The sequence below is a fragment of the Scyliorhinus canicula genome, chromosome 10 (genome assembly GCF_902713615.1).
Source record: "Scyliorhinus canicula chromosome 10, sScyCan1.1, whole genome shotgun sequence".
Lineage (NCBI taxonomy): Eukaryota > Metazoa > Chordata > Chondrichthyes > Carcharhiniformes > Scyliorhinidae > Scyliorhinus > Scyliorhinus canicula.
The window spans coordinates 108,596,903-108,610,476 of NC_052155.1; the positions used below are offsets into that span (position 1 = coordinate 108,596,903).

At 39.1% G+C, this 13,574-nt stretch overlaps 1 protein-coding gene across 1 annotated transcript in view; it reads left to right on the plus strand.

Annotated features, from left to right (window-relative positions):
* The window catches only part of LOC119972134 (centrosome and spindle pole-associated protein 1), a 354,916-nt gene extending 341,630 nt beyond the window's left edge, over nucleotides 1-13,286 (plus strand). The window contains exons 26-31 of the mRNA XM_038808467.1: nucleotides 506-640; nucleotides 7,591-7,622; nucleotides 8,376-8,433; nucleotides 8,522-8,628; nucleotides 9,488-9,623; nucleotides 13,007-13,286. Coding sequence (XP_038664395.1) covers nucleotides 506-640; nucleotides 7,591-7,622; nucleotides 8,376-8,433; nucleotides 8,522-8,628; nucleotides 9,488-9,623; nucleotides 13,007-13,170 — 632 coding nt within the window. The 3' untranslated portion in view covers nucleotides 13,171-13,286. The remainder of the gene's footprint in view (nucleotides 1-505; nucleotides 641-7,590; nucleotides 7,623-8,375; nucleotides 8,434-8,521; nucleotides 8,629-9,487; nucleotides 9,624-13,006) is intronic.
* Nucleotides 13,287-13,574: the final 288 nt, after the last annotated feature.

Below are 13,574 nucleotides of genomic sequence, written 5' to 3' on the forward strand. Positions count from 1 at the left end.
CTTCGGTGGCTACACCAATCCACATAGCCTGCACATCTTTGGGTTATTGGGGTGAGACCCACGCAAACACAGGGTAAATATGCAAACTCCACACGGACAGTGGCCCAGAGCTGGGATCGAACCCGGTCTTCAGCGCCGTGATGCAGCAGGGCTAACCTCTGCGCCACCATGCAGCCCCTTAAAGGAGTGAAATTTAATTTGCTTCAGTATGTTCCTTTTACTGAATTAATTTATTTTCAATTATTATTAAAACATGCAATGCCTTATTTCAGAATTACTGTTGGTATGTTTAAATGCTTTTATATCAGTGATTCAAGTGGAGTTCAAGAGGTTTATGATTGCGATCTGTTTAACATAGTATCAAGCAAAATCACAATTCGTTGACTCTTTCCACAACTATGAAATAACCATTAATACCAGAATGACTTATTTCCTTATGGGGAATGATTGTTTTTTAATCTCTTGTTTACTTTGGAATTTGTAACACTTTTTCTATTATAAACAGATTCAGCAACACGTGCTGAAATAAGACAAGTGTACCCAGACCCTCCAAATGATAGCAATACATTGGAGATTCAACAGGAGGCATTATTAAGAGAACAGAAAAAGAAACTGGACATAATGAAGAGGAAAGAAGCAGGTCAGAGTGACACAAAATTACAGTGATGTTAACATTTTTTAAAAAATGATGGTATTTGTCAGATTCTAAACTGCTTGTTTTATTTACGTGGATGAAAACTTCAGTGCTACATTTACAAATTAATTTTGATTGTATGGCCTAATTTTGCATTTAGATAAATTTGATGTAATCAATTACTGGGCCACAAATTGCTGGAAAAGGAACAGCTTGTTCATAGTTCAAAAGCAAAATGCAACATATGCTGGAAATTTGAAATAAAAACAGAAAATGTTCAGTAGATCAGTAGCATCTGTGTAGGGAGGGAAAAAAAGCAATGTTTCAGGCTGATGACCTTTCGTCTCACCAGAGACTTGAGCACCCAAGGCGGCATGGTGGCATTGTGGTTAGCACTGCTGCCTCACAGCGCCAGGGATCCAGGTTCAATACTAGCCTTGGGTGACTGTGTGGAGTTTGTACGTTCTCCACCTGTCTGCATGGGCTTCCTCCGGCTCATCTGGTTTCCTTGCACAGTCCAAAGCTGTGCAGGTCAGGTGGATTGCCCATGATAAACTGCATCCAGGGATGTACAGGTTTGGTGGGGTTTCAGGACTAGGGGGGGGAGTGGACCTACATGCTCTTTCAGAGGGTTGATGCAGACTCAATGAGCCAAATGGCCTCCTGCACTATAGAGATTCTATGATTCTTAACAATCCAGGTTTGATACTTCAACCAAAAATGAGGGAAGCCTGTACTGTCAGAGTTATCATCTTTTGCATGAGACATATTGCCAAGGCCCCACCTGGTTGTCATATTAAGAAAAAAAATGGTCCTATATCAAAGAAGAGCAGCAAAAGTCTCCCGGTGTCCTGGTCACAATCAAAATTGCTAAAAGCAAGATTATTTAGTTCTTTTCTAATTGCTGTTTGTGGGACCGTGCTGTGTGCAATTTAGCTGCCAGGTTTCCTACATCACAACAGTGAGCATGCGTCTAAAATACATAATTGGCTGTAAATTGCTTTGGGCCTACTTGGGTCTTCAAAGCATGGACTCACTGATCATGTATGTATTGACAAAACTTAGCAACTCCTTGTCTATCAAAGCTAAAGCTAGTGCTACTCTTTAACTGCACATCTGACGTTAAGAATCGGGGAAATTTTCCACTTTTTGGGGTCATGAGATAGTTATGGCTGTTGGAGATCAATCATCTTAGGCACAGGACATAACTGCAGGAGTTCCTCTGAGTGGTGTACTAGGCGAACGATCTTCACATGCTTCGTCAGTGACTTTCCCTCCATCATAAGGTCAGAAGTGGAGATGTTTGACAGTGTTCAGTATGCAGGAGGACCTAGACAACATTTTGGCTTGGGCTGATAAGTACTGAGTACTATTTGTGCCAGGCAAGTGCCAGACAATGACCGTCATCAGCAAGATAAATTTTGCCACCATCCCTTAACCTTGCATGGCATTACCATCACTGAAAACACACCATCAACATACGGGAGTTACCATTAACCAGAAGTTGAACTGGACCAACCATAGAAATCCTGGGGCATTGAAGCGTGCCGGAGGCTGGGAAATTTGTGATGGGTAACTCACTTCCTGAGTCACAAAACCCTGTCAACCATATACAAGGCACAAGTCAGGAGTGTAGTAGAATACTGTGCACCTTTTCCATCCTGTAGATTATAGCATTGCGTAGATTCCAATTAGTTCGAAAGGCCATTGAAGCTGAGAGTATGAATTCTTTTAGTAGACAAATTCTGTGACAATCTTCTGTCTCATCAAGCCTTGCTAGTGTGGCTCATAGCCACACTCTGGCATGGCGGTCACTACCAGGTTTACTACAGAGGAAGATACTGGCCTGAGAGGATGCACCATTTGCTGACCTGTTTTGTCTGGGCTCTCAACCAGCTGAGCCTTTCATTTCTGCCTGCCTCTTCAGTCTTCAGCATCTGTCCCTTGATTCAAGGTGATTCGGTCGCAAGTTTCTGACGTGTGTCTTTAAGTGATGGAGCAGGCTGGTCCTCAACCTGCTGATCTTTGGGCATATGGAACAGGATGTCCCACAAGGTAGTGTGATCTGGAGTGCGGGATTTTCTTCTTATTCTTTCTGTCTCTGATGCTGTTCTGCCTCATCAAGACATTGCGAAAAAAAAGGGCGGCATGGTGGCACATTGGTTAGCACTGCCTAATCACAGCTCTAGGGTCCCAGGCTCAATTCTGACCTCGGGTGACTGTCTGTGTGGAGTTTGCACTTTCTCCCTGTGTCTGTGTGGGTTTTCTCCCACAGTCCAAAAATGTGCAAGTTGGGTGGATTGGCCATGCTAAATTGCCCCTTAGTTTCCAAAAAGGTTAGGTGGGGTTGCTGGGTTATGGTGGAGGCGGAGGGTGCTCTTTCCAAGGGCCGGTGCAGACTTGATGAGCTGAATAGCCTCCTGCACTGTCAATTCTATACGTTAGCTGTGTTTGAACACCCTCGGAATTTTGAGCTGCAAGCCATTCATTCTTTGATATTGATTGTATAAGGTTATGATTGACAGCTTCCACACATCCTCAGCTGTCAGCATTGTTCCATTCATCTTCCTTCATGGTTGAGTAACTTTGAAGTGGTCAGCTGATAAATTAATTGTGATGGTTATAAACATCAAGCTTTGATTGACAGCTTCTGGACCACTTCAAACAGTTAAATTCTGTCAGTTTCTAGCTGACCATTTCAAAGTAAGTCAACTGCGAAGGGAGATGATTGGAAAGCACTTTAATCTGTTCGAATTGAGATGCGGGGCGGTGGGGGGAGGGGGGTGGCTGGTGGACGGCCAGCTGCGGTACCTCGCTATTTGGCCACCCGTTCAAAATGATGACCCGATAGCAGGATTCCCTAGGGAATCCCTCGCAATCCTCACATAAATGTGCATGGCTAAGGATTGGTAGTGCAAATTGTCCAATTCAGCTCCGGCGGGAGAACGTAGTCTCCCAAATGTCTTGTTCAATATTTTTATTCTACGGTAGCAAGATGGTGCAGTGGTTAGCACTTCCGCCTCACGGCGACGAGGTCCCGGGTTCGATCCTGGCCCGCGGGTCACTGTCCATGTGGAGTTTACATATTCTCCCCGTGTCTGCAAGGGCCTCACCCCCACAAACCCAAAAGATGTGTAGGGTAGGTAGATTGGCCATGCTAAATTGCCCCTTAATTGGAAAAAAAGAATTGGGCATTCTAAATTTAAAAAAAAACTAAATTTATTCTGTTTGGCAACATTTTATTTCATAAATTGAGAAGTTAACAATGCTTCCATCTGGTTGCAGGATTTGTGTATGGTCTGTTCCATGATCAACGAGGTTATATTTTTATTAATTACATATTGGTGCTTCCTTTATATTATTCCACAAGTAAAGGCAGCACGGTGGTGCATTGTCCAGTTGATTGGAGGTGTCCAAAATACAACTTTATTGCTAATGATTCACTTCAACACGCGACAGAAGAATTGAATCAAAACTCAAAAACAAAATATTCAAATATATGGCAGAGTTATTAATCAAGAAACATAAATAAATCACTTTTAAAATAAATGAATGGAAGGATTCAAGAACTCAGGGACGAACCTTGACCACGAGGTCTTACTGTTAAGGGAATTTCTATCTATGACCTATCTATCACCTGAGGAAGGAGCAGTGCTCCGAAAACTAGTGATTTGAAACAAACCTGTTGGACTTGAACCTGGTATTATAAGACTTCTCCATGCTCACCCCAGTCCAACGCCGGCATCTCCACATCATATCTTTCCACAGTCATGGCCATTTGATTAATTCCATTCACTAGCCATACATTCAATCAATACCAAAGGCATCACATAAATCAATAAACTATCAGGCATTTTAAATTTAAAATAAATGTTATTCCATGAATAGTAAATCTTCTGTTTTCCTTTCTCCTCGTATTTTTCTCTCTCTGAGTATTTATTTGGTTTAATTTGAGAAGACAGAGGTGGGGAGATGTGTGAGAGGATGGTGTTGAATTAATAGGAGAAATGGAAAAATAAGTGCTTTGTACTATATAGATTTTTTAAATAAGTAATTAAGAATGGATGGTTCCTCAATTTTCTCTTACTCTACTTTTGTAGTGCCTAAACCAGTCATACCTTTATTGAATTTTGAGGCCTCGAGAGGCTGTAAACAAATAATTAATTAAACACAAACCATGATGTTTCTGCCATACGCTGCATCAGAATAGTAAATGTGTCCGTATTGAAATCTTTAATTATAAATATATGCATCTCTTAAAAAGCCTAAATTAACCATCATGTGTAATTCAGTCTCCTATTTGCCACATTGGCTTGGTAAGCTTGTTTGTGCCACTCTATTCAGCAGAAAAGTTTAATATTGTAGTTGGAGATTCAGGACAACAAAACACAATTTAAATTTATACAGCATCTTTAATGTAGTAATGGCTTATGGAAAAGGTGGGCCAGTGGGGACCAGGTAGATAATTGGCTTAAGGCCAGATAGCAACAAGAAAAGCAACAGCTTTTCAGGCTGGGGAGTGTTATACAGTAGTTTTCTCCGAGGGTCAGTGTTAGGCTACTGGTATTTTTGCTATATATAAATGAATCAAATCTTGAAATACAGAGTAAAATATGAAAATTGACTGATGCTACCAAACTTGTAGGAGTGGCAAACAGTGAGGATGATATGAATTGTCTCGAACAGAACATAGGCTAGCAGAATATGTAGGCAAATGGCAGATATGAGGAAGAACGTTTTTACGAAGTGAGTGATTATAATCTAGGATTCATTGCCCATGAGGGTGGTGGATGCGGAAACAGACAAGGATGTCAAAAGAAAATTGAAGAATACTTGGAGGAAATAAACATGCAGTGCTTCAGGAACCAAATGGAAGAATATGACTCGGTGGTTTGCTCCATGGGGAGCTGCCATGGACTTGATGGACTGAGTCGTCTCCTTCTGTGCTATGAATGACTTTGAGTCCATGTAAACATAGCAAAACACTTCACAGGATTGTACTCAGACTTGACTTGACTGACAATGGACCAAAGGAGACCTTTTAACAGTTGATCAAAAGCTTGGCCAGGCAGGTATGTCTGAAGGAACATCTTAAAGGAAGAGAGAAAGTGAGCAGCCAGATTTTTAGTTTGGAAACGCCAAAATCTAGAGCCTAGATCAATGGTTCCCATCAGATGAAGGAGGCGGGGAGGATGCCATGTCAAGTGTCTGGGAGAGAGATCATCGTGGAGGTGTGATGGGTGTGTTAAGGGGTGCAGCAGGAGACATGAGGCAGACTTAACCTGGCTTCATGAAAAAGGTCATTCACCTTTTTTCGGCTCTTATGGAGCGAGCTGGCACCCACTATTGCGGCCAAAGCCTCCAGGTGGGGTTGGTGACCTTACTTGCTGGACGTCTGGCCAATCGTGGGTACAGTATGTCATGCCTCTGCTCAATGCCATCCAGAGGTTTGGTGAGGGCTCCCTCCGTGAAGCATGGTGCTGTCTTCCTGGCAGACATTCCCCAGAATTGGAAAAAGTGCTGATGAGGCATTTAAAAATAGCGCCCCACTGATTGCAGACATTAAGTTTTACTAGGAAAAGCAAGACAGAGTCAAGCTGCCATGAGTGCAGTGTAAAAAATGTGGAGAAAGAAATTTTTGTTAAAGGGGCTGAATATATGGCAACTTTTCTTGCCACGCTGTCAGAGGGATTCTCTCCAGCTTTCTCGCTGTGACCAACACTTTGAAAAAATATGTAAAATTCAGCCCCTAATTGTGATTCCCTTTGGTCTCAATTAATAACTATATCACTAAGCAGGCAAATGTTTCCGATAGTTTGTAATTAATCTGCAGTTGAACTGTATTTTCCCAAGATTACTCAACTTCTGGAGTGAGAATGAAAGGCCATGGGTAACAAGTGGAGATTGCATGTATATTTTAGCTGGAATGCCTGCCATAGTAGCAAAGAATTAATACAGCCACCAAAACTCAGAAGCAGCTATTTAAAATACACCCTCTTGATTTTAATTATAGCATTACTCTATTAGTCACACTGACAACTTGTGACAAATCCTTCTGCATTGTGTTGTTCCAACATTTAGGCCTTGAGTCACCACAAGAACCTTTACAATCTTGGTAAAATCTTATTTTAATGTAGAACTAATTAAGAATAGAAACCAGAACATCCTAGTAATCCTCAGCAAGTCAAGTAGTGTCTGTGGAGAGAGACATGTAGTGTTACATTTTAGGTCTTCAACCTGAAGTATCATCTTTGCATTTCTCTCTCCAAAGATGCGACCTGGTTTGCTGAACGTTTCTGCATTTTCCCTTTTTATTTCAGATTTCCAACATCTGTAGTTTTTTAAACGTTTTGTTGAAATGATTAAGCATGCTACGTTGCCGACTGTACATATTTTAATAGTCTGAACTCAATCTGCAAGTGCTCTGCCAAAGACATTCTTTATGTAGTACCAAATCTGAAATAATTCGGAGATATATATTTATGTATTTGTTCTTGATCTCTTTTCTAATAATTATGGGATAAAAAACTAAGAATCAGAACCAGACTCTATATATGAAAAGTACGGAAGCAGGAATCTGATCTGTGTAGAAGCTGCCATTCAAGTTTGTGCATCTCGAGTTTCTTGAGGATATATTAACTTGTGTTGATTTCCAAGTCCAATCAATCATTAATACAAATTGCATTTTATGTGGTGACTGAACTTTTTTCAAAGATTAAGAATGAGAGACAATAATGCTGACAAGTGGGTAACTGAGCATTTAAAGTTTCCAACTGGGTTTGTGGCAGTGATGACTTGGCTTCCAGCCTACTCAGGCCATTCTATTGCTTGTTAAGGTCAGCAAAGGAAAACTCAGCAATGGTTTGTATGTGTTAATACCCTAAAGGATTATATATTTTTATCCTACCTTTTGTGAATTTGTTTTCAAAATCTTTGTTCTTTTCATGTTTTTCTAGTTGCTAGTATAAATCCACAGGATATTGAACTGGTAAGTAAAATCTTACTCTAAGCAATGTTATGCCTATAGTCCTAAAATAATTCAAAACTCAGACAATAGATTGATACCACCAATATTTTCAAAGTATAAATTATATAAAACATACTCCTTGATTCAAAGTTGCTCAATTAAAATTTTCTTTTAATTCAAAAAGAGTTTCTTAAAATAAAAATCCTGTTTTAGTAGCTCCCCCCCCCCCCCCCCCCCCCCCCCCCTGCAAAAATAATTTTAAATTAACAAAGATGTATGTTTGTGGAGATAATAGGGGTTGCGGAATTTCCATATTGCGGGCTAATTTGAAATGTTTCTAAAATATTGCACTTCAATTTTAAATGTTATAATCTTTCATCTTAACCTGCAAACACATACTGCAAAAGCAGAGGTTTAAGAACTTAATACCAGCCAGCCAATGGACCATTACATTTTATACATGTAAATTGGATAGGCTTGCACTTTCAAATTCAGATTCAAGTGATTCACAGAAGATTTCTTCTTTGCTTTCAGTATAATTGTAAACATGTTTCTATTATATATGGTTTCAATTTAACTCCAAAAATGAAAGACAATCTTGTACTGTTGAGTTCCTTTCATAAGATAAAATGCTCAAAAGTTCATTGTGATTGTGTGATTTAATATGTTCGTATGAACACTATATTGATTATTTTATTGTACTTGTACGTGTAATGCTACTTGTCATGTGAGTTTCCTATATTAATTATGTGGAAATTACTTCAACTGACAAAGGATCCACATGAAGACTTGATCAAGAACTCATTACTTGAATCAGAGAGTGCCTTTATAGGTAAGTACTACATTAACAATCTCTGAAATACTTGAAAAAGTACACTTTCAGAGCCCTGTTAAAGTTGTTTTAACCTCTTGTTAAACAGGAAGCCATGGAGAAACTTTTCCTTTTCCAATGGATGTTGGGACAACATCTGAACTATCTTCGCGAGAGAGGCGCCGCCGCAGTAATAATAGATTAGACTTTGATTCTGTATGTTGCCTATTGATTTTATTGTTTTTTTTTATTATTTAATATAATTTTAGATTTAACCTATTTTGCAATCACTTCTAAATGTCTGCTCCATAATAAGTACTTAAGACTCAAAACTGAAAAAAGAAAATTTTGGTAATAATTTGTGTATTTCCTATAATGATTTTTCTCTCACAACTTCCAAGTTTATATTATACACACAAATCCAAGTACCATCACTTCAGCGATATGCAACTTATAAATAAATCTATATTCTTATTTTTTGTGAGGATTTCCCTCTGTATTCATCCATATTTTCTATCATTCTCGAGACACATATCTGGTGTGAGAGGGATCAGGCAACTGCTCTGAACAGGTTGCTAGGAAGTTTACGACTTCAGACTCAGTTGCTTGGGCAAATGTGTACCCCACCGACTGACCTCATTAACTGACAAGTTATACGCCATTGTAAACAATTTAACTTTATTATTTAAGTCCTAAAGAACAGGAAATATTTAGCTTTATGCAGATTCTAAAGGTCGAAATGTAGAATAGTGGGTTATTTTTTTGCAGATTTAGACAATTTCAGTTTGAGGCTACAAAGTATAATTTTCATCAGTTGCAAAAGACTCACTGAGTCGTGACATATAAAATGAATAAATGATATAACTCTGTTTAGAAATTAAAGTTATTCTTTGTTAACTACACAATATAGTACATACTATTTCAAAATTGAAAACTTCAAACACAGTTGATAGCTTTGTAAGTTTTGATCTTTTGTTTTCATATTTGTGGTAATTGAGAAATTTAATGTTTTGCAGTATGCTCACATACTAATTGATGACCAAATCTAATCACTGTTTTTGTTTAATCAAAGAAGGACATTTATCCTGGCAGACAACCTGTACCACAACCAGACAGTATCTCTCTCCATTCTGTATCAAGTTTTAATGTGGAGCAAGTAAGAACCAGAAATGAACAACGTATGAAACATTTGGATGATCTTCAGCATTCAGGTATACTCACTGATTCCATTTTATTCACAATGCAAAATGTACTTCATATATTCTCACACATTTAAATAAAATCAGAATAAAAAGGCTAATAACAGTAATGGTGACTATGGTACTACTGGATTGTCACAAGAACCCATCTGATTCAAGTAACATCTTTTAAAGAAATAAATCTGCCTTTGTTACCCATTCTGGCCAAATGCGAGTCCAGCATGACAAGTCACACCAAGTCCAGTCAACCCTGCAAAGTCCTCCTTTGTAGCATCTGGAAACTTGTGCCAAAGTTCAGGGTTGTCCGACAGATTAATCAAGAAAAAGCCTCAGTATGATCATACTCACAGAATCATAGCTTTCAATCAATGTCAAAGACTCCTCCATCATCCTCCCTGGCTATGTAGAACAGACTTACCAGAACTGGCAGTATAGAGTATTTTTCGGAGACAGAGAATGATCCTGAAGTCCTCAACATTGACTCCAGATTCCACCAAGTCTCATGGCATCTTGTAAAACATGAGCAAGGAAACATCTGCTGAATTACCACTTATGCTCAGTTGATGATTTAATAGTAGCAAGGACACAGAATATAGATTGAGTTGGAGACTTCAATGCCCATCACCACAGCACTACTGACCCAGCAGACTCAGTCCTGAAGCATGTAGCTCCCAGACTGGACTTGCAGCTAATGGTGTGAAATTGAACATGAAAGAAAAACCTACTTGACCTCACTATCATCATTTTGTTGCAAATTCATCTATCTATGAAGTATAGGTAGGAGTGACCACCGCACAGTCCTCAAGGAGACAAAGTCTTATCTTCACACTGAAGATTCCCTTTCACATTTTGTGGCACTACCGCCGTATTAAATGGGATAGATTCAGAAGAAATCTGGCAACTCCAAACAGGACATTTGTGAGGTTCTGTGGGCCATCAATGACAGCAGAATTTGATCATGTCATCTTGAGTACCTGTCAGTGTTGGATCTATAAATATTCTGTACTTGAGCATTAACTTGTTCTTTAACTTTGTTTTCTTTTGAGGGAAGGAGGTTTTGATAAACTTGATTTAGGCTTTCATTAGTTACTTCTAATTTAGGACAAGCAAGTATACTTTACACAATCATGAACACTGACTTTTGGGGCAGCACGGTGGCGCAGTGGTAGCACTGCAGTCTCACGGCGCCGACGTCCCAGGTTCGAGCCCGGCTCTGGGTCACTGTCCGTGTGGAGTTTGCACATTCTCCCCGTGTCTGCGTGGGTTTTTGCCCCCACAACCCAAAGATGTGCAGGGTAGGTGGATTGGCCACGCTAAATTGCCCCTTAATTGAAAAAAATTAATTGGGTACTCTATATTTAACAAAAAAAAAGAAAAATGAACACTGACTTTTAATCTCCAGAGTTAAATTGTTAAATGTTTGACTCTTAGACACTGCAATCAATGTGAAAATTCACAACTGCTCCCTAAAGTACACGCAGTTTTCATCATTCTAAATTGTCACATTATCTTATAAAAATAGTGCAAGTACTAAAAATTAAACATATTGTAAGCTAAAAGTCACATTTTCAGTTATATTTGTACATTTCCAAAATGGGTGAATGGAATGAGAATTCAAAGATGGGAGTAAACTGAGGAGAATGAACGTCCATTCACCATATAGATGAAGTATGTGGATGTATAATTGTATTTGAAGAGAAAGGAAACCCTTTCTCACACCAAAATCCATTCTCTCTAATCTCTGCTGAACTATGTAATGCTAAAAGAAAATGCAAAAATCTCCTGCCTTACTTCTGTTATTTTGAACACTTTATTGGTAGCACTAAGAGATATTGCACTGACGTTCATTACAAATGTATTAAGCAGGCAACTTTAAAGGATTCCCATGCAAAACCCTAATGGCAATAAGGAATTAGCCGGTGTAGGTCCTTCAGTCCACCCCCCCCAACCCCCACACCCCCGACCCATCCAAAGACATTTAATTGAGCCTGTACTGCTGTTATAAAAACAAACTGTTGGAGTTTATTGGGCATGTAACTAGCAGAATAGGTAAGGGGGAACCTGGTGGATGTGGTACATTTACATTTTCAGAAAGCTTTGGATAAGGTCCCACACAAGAAGTTAGTAAAAAAAAAAAAATAGAGCACATGGGATTGGGGATAAGAAACTGACATTAATTGAGAGTTGATTAACAGCCAGAAAACTAGGAATAAATGGATCATTTTCAGTTTGGCAGGATGTGACTAATTGGGTACTGCAAGGATCAGTGCTTGGGGCCCCAACTATCCACAATCTGTATCAATGGTCTGGATCTGGGGATTAAATGCAATATTTCCAAGTTTGTAGATGGCACAAAACTAGGTGGAAGTGTGAGTTGTGAGGAGGATGCAAAGACACTTCAAGGGGATTTTGGAGAGGCTAAGTAAGTGAGCAGAAATTCGGCAGGTGGAATACAATGTGGAGATGTTAGGCTTTGATCGGAAAAACAGAAACATTGAGTATTTCTTAAATGATGAGAGGGGATGAGAAGTGTTGAACTTCAAAAGGACTTGGGTGTCTCATGGGTCACTTAAAGCAAACATGCAGGTAGAGCAAGCAATAAAGAAGGTAAATGGCATGTTGGTCTTTATTACAGGAGGCTTTTAGTATAGGGGTAAAGATGTCTTACTGCTATTATATAGATCCTTGGAGGATAATTTTCATTGAGGGGATAAATCTTTGGAATTCTCTCCCAGAGAGCTGTGGAGGCTCCATCATTGAGTCCTTTGAGGACTGAAACCAATAGATTTCTGCATATTAAAAACATCAAACAATATGGGGATAGTGCGAGTAAATGCTAGACGATCAGCCATAATATAATTGAATGGTGGAGTGGGTTCAAAGGGCTGAATGGCCTTTCCTCCTACTTCTTTTGTCCTTAAAATATTATAAATTCTGGAGTTATGAATGGCAAAATGATAGACAGCTGCTGTTCAAAAGTGAGAGTAATACAAGTTGAAAGTACAACCTATGTTACTGCTGTTTAAGGTATGCTCTATGTCTGAAACTGATCCTTGATATAATTAGTGGCAACGCACAGACTGTGACAAAATGGCAATTTATTTAGGTGTACATCTGCACTGGTCTACAGGAACAGTTTGAGCAGCATAGACCTGGCATTTGACCGGAGGATCACTGAATTATAATTAGCATTTTCTAGAAGAGGATTTAAACATTTTGTAGATCTGTGAAGGAGGGGACGTCCTTTATGCTGATGTTGTACTGCCATTCTCTAATTTTGCCTCTGGCCATTTGACTCACTGGAACAATTATAATTCTTGTTTGAAATGAAATTCCCAATCTGTGGGAAAAGTTTGATTATTAGGCAGTTAAGTTGACTTTGGTTTCACTGTCAGGAAACAACCTCAACGTAGAAGATAGTGACATTCTGAGCCAGTTCATTTCACAAGACAAGGAAAGACCATGTTCTGTTGAAACGGTGGCTACTGAGGTTTGGCTACGACCCGGAACATCAGAAACGTTAAGAAGGTTTATGGCTGATCATACACAGCTCAATTGAGGACATTTGACGACCACATGAGCATTCAGTTGGAAGGAAGGCCGTTGCACAGCTTATGACCAAATTGGTTGAATAAATTAATCAAAGATTATTTGTGCCTTCAGTAAGAAAAAAAAGTATATTTCAGACTCTTGGTCCACTTTCTGTTATTTAGGCACTTCAATTCAGGTCGCTGTATATGAATGTTTCTCTCTGTTAACCAGCTTGTGGCCTTGAATAAACAAAATGCAAAAAAACCCCACAAATTATCTTTTCTCCATGTTTTCTGTGGAACATTAAAGTGTGCTATGTAATAAGATTTCACATGGATCATTATTTTACAAAATTACACTGGAAAAAGTTCAAACAGTTTGCATTTTGGTTGCTGGATCTGACACGAAGCAGTGTTGGTAGTTGAATGTACT